The sequence below is a fragment of the Arvicola amphibius genome, chromosome 1 (assembly GCF_903992535.2).
Source record: "Arvicola amphibius chromosome 1, mArvAmp1.2, whole genome shotgun sequence".
In the NCBI taxonomy this organism is placed as follows: domain Eukaryota; kingdom Metazoa; phylum Chordata; class Mammalia; order Rodentia; family Cricetidae; genus Arvicola; species Arvicola amphibius.
Genome location: NC_052047.1, coordinates 164089965 through 164103053, shown reverse-complemented (window position 1 = coordinate 164103053; position 13089 = coordinate 164089965). Strand labels below are relative to the sequence as shown.

At 42.1% G+C, this 13089-nt stretch overlaps 1 protein-coding gene across 21 annotated transcripts in view; it reads right to left on the bottom strand.

The window, feature by feature from the left end:
* The window catches only part of Trpm3 (transient receptor potential cation channel subfamily M member 3), a 789469-nt gene that overhangs the window by 170151 nt on the left and 606229 nt on the right, over nt 1-13089 (bottom strand). For all 21 annotated transcript variants that reach the window (XM_038320029.1, XM_038320049.1, XM_038320011.1 and 18 more), the window contains one exon: nt 9107-9230. In XM_038320029.1, coding sequence (XP_038175957.1) covers nt 9107-9230 — 124 coding nt within the window. The remainder of the gene's footprint in view (nt 1-9106; nt 9231-13089) is intronic.

Below are 13089 nucleotides of genomic sequence, written 5' to 3'. Positions count from 1 at the left end.
AGCTCTGTGCTGAAAAGCAAGTTTTATTTTATTTATTTCTTTTTGAGGATCTATTTTCTGCCAATAGGGACCAGAACAATATTGGGTCGTTTGAGCACTGTGTGTCCATTCCGTTGCAGAGTGGAGGCTTCTCCTGTGGCTGTGGGGCTTCTAATGTTTGACTTTACAGATTACAAAATCTATAAAATCAAATAATGTGTGGAGGCATTATTGGATGTGCTGTTAAAATTATACGGTGTAGGTAAAAGTCTGCTCTCTGTGCTGGAATGCCTTAGTTATTTAAAACATTGCATGCAGCAGCGGTGATCAGTTGCTTTGTCAGCAGGCCAAAGTCAAATCCCTGACCATGGCCATTCTAAGACCTTGTCTTTCAGTTATTGATTTGGTTCTTTTCTAACAAAGGTTCAACTTGCTTCTTTTTTTGTCATCTGGAGGTTATATATATTTCTTGTAACGCATCTGTTATGATGAGGAAGTTGGAGGAGGGGACATGATGATACAATGGTGTCAAAGCATTACTCCCTGACAATTTTATCTAGGACTGGGGAAAATCCAAGGGGAAAAGGATATATCTAGGCATATACTTTGTTTAGTTCCCATAGTGACACATCAAATAACTCATAAAATTAATACCAAATGTATCCTAGGAGCCACAGACTTTGCTGACATTCTTTAGACATGCTGACTCTGAACTCTACCAATAACCTTGGGTGGAAGTACTGATGTCCCTGGGAACATTCACGTGATGCTGAGGCTCCAGTCTTCCAGGATACACTAATCACCCTTGCTAACGATATAAGTGTCTTGCTTGTATCTATTTTTGTTAGCAATAGACATTTGGGGATTTGGGTTTGTTTCTTAGATGTGTCAGATGCTGTGGGACAATGGTCTTGTACCCTGTCACTTGTATTGTTTTAATAAAACACTGATTGATCAGTAGCCAGGCTGGAAGTAGAGGTGGGGCAATGAGAACAGGAGAATACTGGGAAGAGGAAAGACTCAGTCTGCAGTTGTCATCCAGACACAGAGGAAGCAAGATGAGAATGCCTCACTGATAAAAAGTACCAAGCCACATGGCTGACACAGATACGAATTATGGGTTAATGCAGGATTAAGACCAGGCAGGACAGAAACCTCTGTCAACAGACAGACCTATCTTCAGTAGAAGAGGAGACTGCTTTAGAGGTCTTGCCTGCTTGACTCTAATGAAGCTCTGATAGGAAGGGTAGAGAAATCCTCATTTTCCTAAAGAGATATGTTTTTGAATGCTAGCACCATCTTCTGCCCTCACAGAAACAGTTAATTTTGCTGCATGGGATGATGATGTGATTTGGGTATCCAGAGACTCATCTATAAGGCAAAGACAATAGTCCTCTCTTGTCTTATCTAGTGTCTAGGGCAGAGTCATCATCCCCAGAGGCCAGGACTCTTTTGTAGAGCACAAGAAGACATGTAACATCTGGGTACATTTTAGCTTTTCATTTGGTTGGGGTATTGGACTTGAAGAGCCCTCTGAGAATCCTTAATCTTCTAGTAGATTGATGTTTGTCTTACTGAGTTAAAAAAAAAATCAAAATGTGCTCTGGGTTACAATGGAATAAAACAGATTGCAGAATCCAGTGAGATCATTGTCACTTTGTTTTAAAGTTGAGATCCCAAGAAACAGTACTGGGTAAGCCACTCCAGTGATGAAGCCAGGATAGAACCAGGTTTGTCTGCTAGAGCTCGCTCCCCAGTCACCAGATTAGATGGTTGTCCACAGGTCAAAAGATTCAAACAGATGGCCTGCATCAAATCTAGGTCAGAAACCAAATCTGCAACTCCCCAAGGAGATGTGCTCTTGTTACCAGAGATCTATGAACTATGTGGATTCAAATGTTATTCCCAACCTGAGTTTTTTCATTTGGCAATCCGGTAAACAAATATTTATTGAGCATCTGCTATGTATATACTGTGGTACTGTGCACAATTAGGCTGAGTGAGTATAGGAAAAGAGAATAATGAATAAAATGTGGATTTGGTTCTTAAGCACTTACATGCTTATGTATATATATATATGAATATGTTACAATGAAGATAAGAGATGTAGGTAAGGGAATTAATAATTAAATGTAATCCAGATGTGTGTGTGTGTGTGGAGGGGGAAGGAAGACAAGAGAACGAAGAGGCGGGGAGGGATGGAGGGAGGATCTGGTATTGAATATGGTAAATGAAAGTGCTCCACATATGAGAATATGTAGAAAATTAGGAAATTAAAACAAGTAAGAAGGTCAGTTTGGTTGCTAGGAAGCATTCATAAAGAATGAATGGATTTTCAGACCGAACTGTAGGAAAACATCACCATAATTGATGGAGGAGTGTCTATGTGTTACTTTCATTATTAATAAAGAAACTGCCTTGGCCCTTTAAGAGACAGAAAATTAGGTAGGCGGAGTAGACAGAACAGAATTGTGGGAGAAAGGAAGCAGAGTTTGGGAGATGCTTCAGGCAGTCGCCATATGCAGTCGCCATGCCTCTCCTCTCCGAGATGGACGCAGGTTAAGATCTCTCCTGGTAAGCGACCACCTCGTGGTGCTACACGAATTACTAAATATGGGTTAATTAGCCAATAAGAGACCAAAACTATAGGCCAGGCAGTGTTTAAAAGAATACAGTTTCCATGTAATTATTTTGGGTAAAGCTAGCCGGGTGGCGGGACACATATACATAATTTATATTCTTCTATACATAATTTATATTCAAATGAGGGATATGATTCTCTCTGTGTGCAAGCAAGGAGAATCTGGCATTATTATAGCAAGGAACCAACTCAACTCTATCGGTTGGTGAAGTTCTTTTTGTAATGATTCAGCCACACAACATGGCTGACACTTCCAGGTTCCAGGGCATGTGTAGACAAGCCTTCAGACAGAAGTGCCTAATGGCACCAGGAATCTGAAAGGATCCCGTGTGATCCATGTGCAGCATGGTTGCATCATCTATGTATTTCGCAGTTGTGTGAGTGCTTGCGCACATGTGTGAACTCTGCCATCTGCTTATGACATAGTCACATCAACCCCCTGTGCACATGCGCTAGGCAGCTTTTAAAAGCTGCAGGCGCTATCTTCAGCTCTCTCTCTCTCTCTCTCTCTCTCTCTCTCTCTCTCTCTCTCTCTCTCTCCACACCATCCTTCACCAGGCCTACACACGCCCCCTCTAATAAACTCCTAAGCAGGTTCGTTGCGTGTTCTGTGTTTCCTTCTCACTCGCGCCAGGTAATTTCACCGTTAATGGCTTTCTTTTCTGTGGCTGAGACGTTCAGAATGGCTTTAGTTTTACAGGGTTGTTGGGGAGCAAAAACCTACAGAGTATGCCTGGTATAAAAGCGCTCTACTATTTATGGAAATCCGCCAGTTCATGCAGTGTACAGGTAGGGATGGTGGATCACCAGGGCAGGCTTCCATAAAGCAGCAGTAGTCGGAGCAAGGCAGGAGGGTGTGAGCGAGGGTGTGGAATGCAGATGATGAGACGAGGCAGCTGTGCGTCCACACCTAGTCCTAAGGCAGCAGAAGTTATCATAGCAAACCAAAGGAAAAGCGTCACGAATCAATCTTTGATAAACATCAGCTTACGGAGCTGGGAAGGAGAGGGAGAAAAATGGAAAGTTGAGAGTCTAAATTAGATCTGTAGAAAAGTCTCTGCAGGAAGAGAAAATGGAATGCCCAGTACTTCAAAGAAAGGTCTGGAAAGGAAACAAAATGGTGATCTAATGTCCTTGCTTCCATTACTCCATTAGCACATTGTTTTTAGCTTTTTTTTTTGAGAACGGCATACATGAACCCCACAGCTATGTCACTCTTGACCCTCCTCCCTGCTTCTTATCAGCACATGTTGTATTTCCTGGCCTTACTTCTGTGTCCTACCCAAGGGAGGCTATGATGCTAATGAAGTGATACAGCTTCAGCTACTATGAGGAGACTAGATCAACCAGCCTATCAGTGGAGCTTATCTGATTGTGTATCCATTATTGTCTAAGTTAAGAGTAGATATAATGTGCCCTTCCCCAGCCCCATCCGGCTCTTTTCCATGTTCCCTAGCAGATGTTGCTATGATTGCTGTGCTCTGAATATTTGTGACCGGCCCTCCACATTTGCATATATTGAATCTTAATCAGAGACATGATGGTGTCACCAAGTGGAGTGCTTCTGAACTTACTTGGTCATAGAGGCTTCACCCTCATGAATGGGATTAGCGTCTTCAGAAAAGTGTTCTTAAGAAGCCTGCTTGCCCCTTCCATCCTGTGGAGGCTCAGAAAGAAACCATCTTCTATGAGAAAGTCCCTACCAGATGCCCAGTCTTCTGGTACCTCGCTCTGAAATTTACCACCTTCAGAACTTTGGGCAATAAACTTTGTTTATAAGCCACTTACTCAGGAAAAGTCCAAATTGACCAGAATTGAACAGTAGTCCTTATATGCTTCTTAACTGGAAAAGTTTAAGGAAAATTTGGTTAATTTTCATTCCTGTCCATTCTAATTTGCTGAGTTGGATAAATGCTGCTAATACCATTCAGTGCTTATTGGTTTTAGAACGATTGTTACAAATGAGAATTGGCTCTAAGGAAGTGAGTAGGAAAGCCATGCTTCCAAGTCATAAAGGTTATGAAAGTGCACCACAGTCTCTCAAGTACTCAGAAAAAACAATATTAAATTAATTTTATCATAAACTGTAATTAAGAGATTCCCAATCCCCCTTTTCAAACCACCAGATCTCCAATAAATTCTCAATATACAACTGAAAGTCAAAACAAACCACTGGGTAGTTACATTATTCTTGCAACTGTAGGTTGTAAGAAATAATAGTGGTATAATTACTACAACTCTTGAAGCTATCAACTAAAATCATGTGATAAAGTAGGAAAATTGCAATCTTCTATATTTCAAGTTAAGAATTTAATTCAGATCCCCCCTCCTGTAGTATCTCCTAATCAAGTAGTACTCAGAAGCCATCTTGGACAAAGCAATAAATGAGTGTGATGTCATTAGTATTTTATTTGATTTTTATCTTCCAACATAAATGTGAAGTTGCATTTCGTCTTTATGGGGAAAATCTGGTGTATGAATACTTTGAGGGAAATATCATGAACAAAATGCATTTATTCCTGTCGACTCAATGGGTCATCGTTAAAATCAAACTCACGGGCTCACTCTCCTGCCACTGCTGTCAAGTATCTCATTTAAAACATGGGCTATCACAAAGCCAGTTAGAGGGTACGCATAGCAAATTGTGTAAGAGACCCAGTGTGAATGGCTTCCACCATGCTTATTTTAGAAACAGGCCACAAGGTAACTGTAATTAACCTATTCCCTGATCTTTCAGGTTGGAATTGTACCCAGCGGTTATGAGACGTCTCAACTGGACTGGATGCTCTCAGCTGCATGATTTGAACAGATGGAAAGAATGGTTTGTTTTGACTAAGAGCTGGGAACTTGGGAGCCTGAATTACTCAATGGAAGGAAGGGTGGTAAAGGGAAGCGATCATGTGGTAACCACACACCCAGCTGCACCTAGAATCAAAAGATCCATGAATTTGGCCATAATGAGGATTGCCAAGGAAGCAGGTGACAAATTCTGAACTGGGCTCCCAAAAGGTGAAGGCAGGAGCAGTGTGTAGAAAGCATAAAGACAGGAAAGGGTTTCCCTCCCAAGTCAGGGGAAACAATCCACAGAGTCCTAATGAAGAAGAGTGAGAATGGTGGCAACTGGAGCCAGGCAAAGCCGGCAGACACCAGAGACAGTGCCAAAGAACACCGAGACAGCTTGGCAATGAATGGCTGGGGTGGCAGTATTGGTAGAAAAAGGGAGGAGCGAAGCACAGGACTGAGAAAATGACGTGAGAGCAGGAAGGTGGCGTGTTATGGAGGTGTAGGGGTGTCCCTTTGGGGGAACTGGGGAAGCTGATGTTTCGAGACATTAAAAATTTGAATTAACAATGGGAAACCAAGCAAGGCATTCTAAGCAAGTTTCAATTATGCTTGTGGAGACAAAGTGAGAGGTTAAGGCCAGAAATACAGTTTTATCAATAACATCCAAACAGGTTATTGCTGAAGCCAGCAATGGGTGTGAGTTACAATCAAGAAAATGGGGTATTACGCTGAAATACTTTAGGAAGCTCAGCAGGTGAGACTGTCTTAGTGACTGAATAAAATGTAAAAGAAGTTTATTTAGGGCAAACAGCTCAGAAACACATGCAAATAGGCCAAGCTGATGATACTAGCTCTATTTAAATGGTATTAAAGATGAAAGCTGTATATCTTGAGAAATGCACCTAACAGTAAGGTATACAAAGATTGGAAATGAAAAAAAAAGACATGGAAGCTTTCATTACCAGGAAAGTATGAGCTGAGAGAAGCTGATGTAATTGTATTAATAGCAGATGAGCTGAAATGTAAGGCAGAGACATTGTCAGGAACGAATAAGGTTGTTGAAGAATGGCAGACAATGATTCACTAGGAAATACAGCCAATTGTAAAGTCTTATGAGCCCAGGGACATAATCCCAGAACACATTAAAGGAAAAATTTGACAGAATTTCAAGGAGAAATGGATGCAATCTCCCATGATAGTAGATTTTAAATTCTCTTTAAAATGACACAAAGGAAAAATAACAAAACTTCACATGGTGTGGCGTCAATGGGCAAAAACTACGAGAAAGGGAAGGAAAAGAGGAGAGGATGTAGAAGTTTGAGGATGAGTGGGACTGGCAAAGTGGGAATAAAGGTGGACCTCTCAGGCAGAGTAACAAAGAAGGTTTTTGTTGAAAAGAAAAAGCAAGCACCCTTCCTAGGGCAAGACCACAGAGGAAGTATGGAGTGGGGGGGTATGTGGCCCACATTGGGAGAACCCTCTTAGAATACCCTTTCCTCTGATACCAGAGAAAAAGGAAGAAACCTAGATATTTTGTGATGGGGGAAGCAAGTGGACAAGTGTATGGGCTTTGATTTCTCTCAACGGCAGCCTCTGTTGAATACGAGGGGATGAGTCATCAACGCATTTGCTGTTTCCATTTACTAGTGTTCATGCGTGCAGATCTGGCAATACAACTTTAAAATTCACGGGTGAGTAGAGGGAAAAATGCCTGAGCAGCCTGGAGACTGCTGGTTTCTTGGAGGTATGACGTGGCAGGCTTTGCATAAGCAGAGGAGAAATGAATTTTAAGAACTATATGAAGCTAGTAGAATGCCCAGGGCTGCTTCCCCTGCCAGAAACATCAACAGAGCCATCTAAATATGTGTTTCTATGATGTTCTTTACTGTGTGCGCTAACTGGCTGTGGTCAGGGGAATGATGCTACATTAGCCATAGAACTGGGAGCTTTAGTTGAATTAGTTAGATTTGCCATAGAAAATTTTATTTCATAGAGCTTGGAAAGGAAATCAAAGAACAGCTGAAGTGTAAGAAGGAAGAGGGATTTCACCTTGCAGTGTCCTGTTTATTCTGTATACGGTGTGCTACAGTCTGGCGAGTGCAGATCAGTTTACACCAAGACCCTCCCAACTGGCTCTTTTGGATTGTGTGTTTAACTGTATGGGAGGTGATGCCCCAATTTGCTCTTCTGCTTCCCCCAAAAGAGAAACTACTACCTTGTGTTCCCTTATTTGTAAAGCATCGAGTACTGTCCACATTGTCCCTCAGAAATGGAAATCATTTAAATTAAGTACAACGTTATTAGCCCTTATCATTTCTGCCCTAGAAATGCACTCAACCTTTTCCTCAGGGTTCATGATGAAATGATAATTATCTAGCAGAATCATATAGGACAGTCTCACAAAACACCCCGGCAAGTTCATCCAATATCATTTAGTTTTATAACCTCTAACGGCTCCTAGAATTTTTGCTGGAATTGCCTTTCTAGGAAATTTCAAGGCTACTGAAAATTCTAGTCATGGTGAGAGTTCATCATTAGCTTTGGCCTCGGTGTCTAAACCCAATCAGAACTCAGAAGAAAATCCTCTCAAGTCTCATGGAAGGAACAAGCATGAGAGTCTCGTGGCCATGGACTCTCGTGGCTTTTTTGGCCTCTTTCTACCAGCTGTCAGGGTATGTATGTGGCAGATAGGAATTATTCAGGAATTAGAGATGTCTCCAGTTTCTCTGTTGTCATCCCAAGCCTGGAAGCTTCTGGAAACCTTGATTGACAGGGGTGAGTGGATGTCTTCTGAAGAATGCCTTGTTTATCGAACCTGTTATTTCATCTAAATGTTTGGTTGCCTTCATCACCAGCCCAATTGGCCTTTGAGAATAGTTTGTTTCCTGGGAGCCTGACAGGAATCTCCCCAGAGTGGGCAATTCACTCTTGTCAGTTTGAATGAGACAACTGCTGAATAACAATACTGACCATCACTGGTTCTACATCTCATCTTCTCACTGCTCAGCAAGTGAGCCTGAGCTCCCTTAAGTGAAAGGTGAAGGGACCATTTGTTTCTCTTACTGGGAGAGTTGATAAGATCACCTGTGTTAATAGACAGGAAGAATCAACTCTCTTCCTGGTGTATATTAAAGGCTCCTTAGTGTTAGCTTGTGTTGTTTCTCTTCACCCTGCCAGAGAGTCTCTGCAGGTCACTCCACATCTGGAGTACACTCCTAACTGATGTAAGAAACATTTGAGCAGCATCTAGATAGCACGGCAGAAACTCTACACAGATGTGCCAGGACTTCTACGGTACTCAATCAATTTTCCATCTGTACTACTAAGCATATTGACTTGGATGCTATATCACTAAATCTGTGGTGACAAGAAGCACCCAGTATCTCTCAGTTTACAAGCAAAATGGAACCCCACCCCCAAGAGAGGCTCCACTGAACATTCCCAGAGGAAACCAATTTTATATTCTCCTTGGCTCATTTGGTTGAGATATTCTGAAGTATTGGGGTGAACCAAAACCAGGAAAACTGAGGCAAACCTGGCTACACACATCATTGGAGCCAACACCCCAAAATTCATGAGTTCTGGGGCCAGTGGCTCCTCTGGAGGACCGTGAAAGCAAGGCCCGGAGGAGAAAGGGGCACGGGATGGAAGCAAACATTTGGGAGCATGGAGAGTGCCCTGCTACCTACAGGGCTGACATACCAGTTCCTTCTTCTTCATGCATTCCATGAGGATGATGAAGAGGTGCTGAGCTTGGGTGCGAGTGTATGTGAAGGTCTTCTGTATTGTCACCAACAGCTGGTCCCTCAAAGATTCATTGATAAGTCTGCAACGAAAACCAAGATCAGTTAGTTCAACACAGCTTCTATTCTGTGTGTGTGTGCATGTGCGTTATTGTAGTTTATTTTAATTTACACATAATTGCTCATAATTGATAGGGTGATGTTTTAATACACTAGGGACTATGGAATAATAAAATCAAGGTATTTACCGTATCTAGCACCTTATGTGTTTATCATTTTTCTCAGTGATAACACTCAAAACCCTCCATTCTAGCTACTTCAAAATACCTAGCATGGTATTCTTTACCATGGTCACCCTACAGTGCAGCTGGAACATTGTAGAACACAAGAGAACACTGAGGATTTATTTTTAATCAGAGTAACTTCTTCCTATGTTTTCCCAACAATAGCTGTTTTGAATGTGTCAGTTTGCAAAGCAGTTCATTTAAAAATAAATTTGTGCCTCAAAACCTCACAGGGTGAAGTAGGAAGTAGACAGTCATTTGCTGCCATTTGCCTTTTCCATTGCCATGTGTTTAATGACTGCTACCTCAGATTCTGTTATTAAAGATGCCTTCAATTGCATTATTTACATCTTGGAAAGGATTTGCTGTGTCATTTCCCCACAAACTGTAAAGTTATAACTATTTATGGGAATAAAAATTACATCTCAGCAATGCATCTTTCAACATCAATGTAAGATCTGGACATCAGTAAAATACTTATTGTACAAACATGAAGACGGGAGTTTGATCCCCAGCACCCTTGTAAAAGTCAGATGTGGCATACACCTTGCATCTTAGCACTGGGGAGGCAGACCCAAAAGAATCTCTGGGGTTCCCTGGCTAGACAGCCTAATCAGCTTGTCCCAGGTCCCAATGTGAGATGGTCTAAAAACTGAAGGAGGGCGGCTCCTGAGAAGTAACACTCCAGGTTAACATCTAGCTTCCACATACATATATACACAGACACATACATGTACATGTATTCCCCCACAGAAACAGGCAGAAACAAGCACCCCCAAGAGGAAATAGGAATTAGGTTACTATTTTAAGCTAAAGTTTTTTTTTAAAACTTTAAAAACGGTTTTACTTTTTTTTCTAGTGAGCCAAAAGTTTGATTCATAGGAAGCAGCATTCCCAAAGCAAAGCACTGTTTACTTCAGCATGCCCAATCAATCAATGCACACTTAGGCCTCAGCTACTAATTTTTAACTCCTCCCACTAGCCTGGAGAGAAAGGTATCTGTCAGTCACCAAATGACAAGGTGTGAAAACATATTTTGCTATAAAAAGATAACTGTTCTAACTGTTCAAAATCAGGAGAATAGACACTCTTCTCCGGGACAGTGGTAATCATATTTTCTGCCTATCATTTGTACATTTTATATGGCACACATCACTTTCATTATTGAAGTATCAGCAACTCCTACATCAGATAGAAAGAATATTATTTCATTTGATGCTGGCAGGAACCCTGTTGGCAAGGGATTTGCTTAATTTTATGAGCATGGATTTTAGCCAGATGGAGTCAAAAACTTAGATCCACACAGCCAACAAACAATGGCAGAGCAGGATACTGCCCGGTGCTCTTCCATGTCACCTGCTGCCTCTCTGCAGCGTGGACCCCACACCATTACCCCATTCAATGCTGTGGCCCCTACAGCAGGCAATTGTGAGAATTCCTTTCACAGGAAAGCAGGGCAAGAATCTTGAGAATGCCTTTCTATCAGTGACCTGCTGTGGCTTGGATATGCGGGGTTCCCATGAGCACAGAGGGCTGCTCATTGTGGTACCCTTACTTTGAGAAAAAAGTGTAAGTCTAAAGATCCTGAAAGTCCTTCGTCTGAGGATCAGAAGGTAGGGTCACCTCACATTCACACCTCTCTCGGGAAGGATAGTGTCAAAGGATATACATGCTTAGAGAAAAGGAGGTGCAGAGATGAGGATGAGAAAGTCTACCCCAAATGTTCTCTTGATATTAAGTGATTCTGGTTGACTCCATGGTCTTGGTATCAAATCAGCTAGAAATCATCTGTCTGCCTGTCCATTCATTCATCTACCTACCCGCCCACCCATCTGTCATTCACTCATTTAGAAAATTCAAGTGGATGTCTACTTGGTGGTAGGCACTGTGGTATGCGTCAGGGACAGATGGATATATGGGTATGTGGATGCAGTATGGTCACTCCCTGCCTCCAGTGGAATAGAATGACATCAATTAGACATTCAGCCACAACTGTCAGTGGTAGAGAAGCAAAGGAGCTGGTGAGAGGTGACCTGGGGAAAACCGAGGAGATGGAGCTTTCCCTGACACTGGCAGAAGAGTGAGCATTAGAAAAGGTTGGAACTGGTAAAGGTGGGAAAGGACAGACAGAATGGCATGGTTAGGCCTGGTTTGGAGAAGGGAGAAGAGGGCAGAATGGCTGGAGCATGTGAGCACTGTAGTTTAGACACAAAAGAACCCCTAAAGGTCTCTCTGATAAAGGTGTGGCCTCAGTTTGATGCTAGCGGGAGGGGTGAAAGTGGTTTGAATGACAACATCCTTTACAGGATCAGATGTTGGAGCACTTGGTCCCCAGTTGGTGGTACCTGTGTGGGTAGGTTTAGGGATTGCAGACTTGCCAGAAGAAGTATGTTACTGGGGCTGGATTTTGAGGTGTCAAAGTCACATGCCACATGCTCTCTCTGCTTCCTGCTTGCGACTTAACATGTGAACTTTCAGTTTCAGCTACTGCTGATATGTCTGCTGCCTCGTCCCTGCCATGATGGACTCATAGCCATCTGGACTTGTAAGCCCCAAATAAAACCTGTCTTCTGGAAGTTGCCTTGGCCCTGGTGCTTTATTGCATGCAGCAACAGAAAAGTTACTGACTGATATGGAAGCACCACCTAACAGAAGGGTTTCAGATGCTGGGACTGTGCCCTCAAAGGGATCCAGGCTGCTTTGCATGTCCCAGTCACATGGTTGGATGGTGTTGTTCTGCTCCATGTTCCGGCTAAGATCTGCCACCATACCAATGGGCCAATTATTCCTACATTTATATGTGCAAAACTGTGACTCTCCAAACCCTTTCTGCTCATATAACGTGATTATTTCAGTTGTTACAATAACTAAAAGCTATTGTGGGGAACAAGTTAAAAAAGTAAGAAAAGACGAGGCTATAGTGAGGGTTAGCCAGGACAAGATCATGGGGGCCTTTGGAGACTATGTTAGAGTTTATTTAGTTTTTGACACACAGTCTTACTGTACACCTAGGCTAGCCTCAAATTCATAATTCTGCTTTTACCTTCAAAGTGCTAGAATTGCAGACAAGTGCCACCATGTCTTGTGAGATCTGTGGCTTTGTCCCCACAGTGGTAAGAAGTGTTTCATCCGGAGAAAGAGACCCATTTCTATTTGTGGTGCTAATTAACTCTCCTAAGACTCAGTTATAGCTGGTCATATGTCTACTTGACAGGCAACCCAAGAGGGTAAGTCCAGAGAGTTCTGCAGCAACAGAAGTGTATAATGGAGCACATGACTGACTACAGGAGGGATTCTTCTGATTTGCCACTTGATAGGTCCAATCATTCATCGGCAGGTGTTTAATTTTGATAACAGCTCAGAATTTGTTCTCTACTGCCAGCCATCTGTAATGAACTCCGAATTCCCTGAAGTCATTAACTGTTTGCAAGTGCTGTCTGTCACTTCCATCCAGTCTGTCAGTTTGGGAATTAAAGAATGACGTATAATTGACTTAGTCACAGCTTTCAGAAGTAGGCGTAAAGTTCTATAGTTTGGAGTCTCTATTTCATATCTCTATTTCATATCTATTTCATATCAATCATTTAGCAAGAAGAACCTTTCAATGGATTGGAGCTACAAAGTGGACATGGTCATTGCTGGTAGAATAGAAAATATG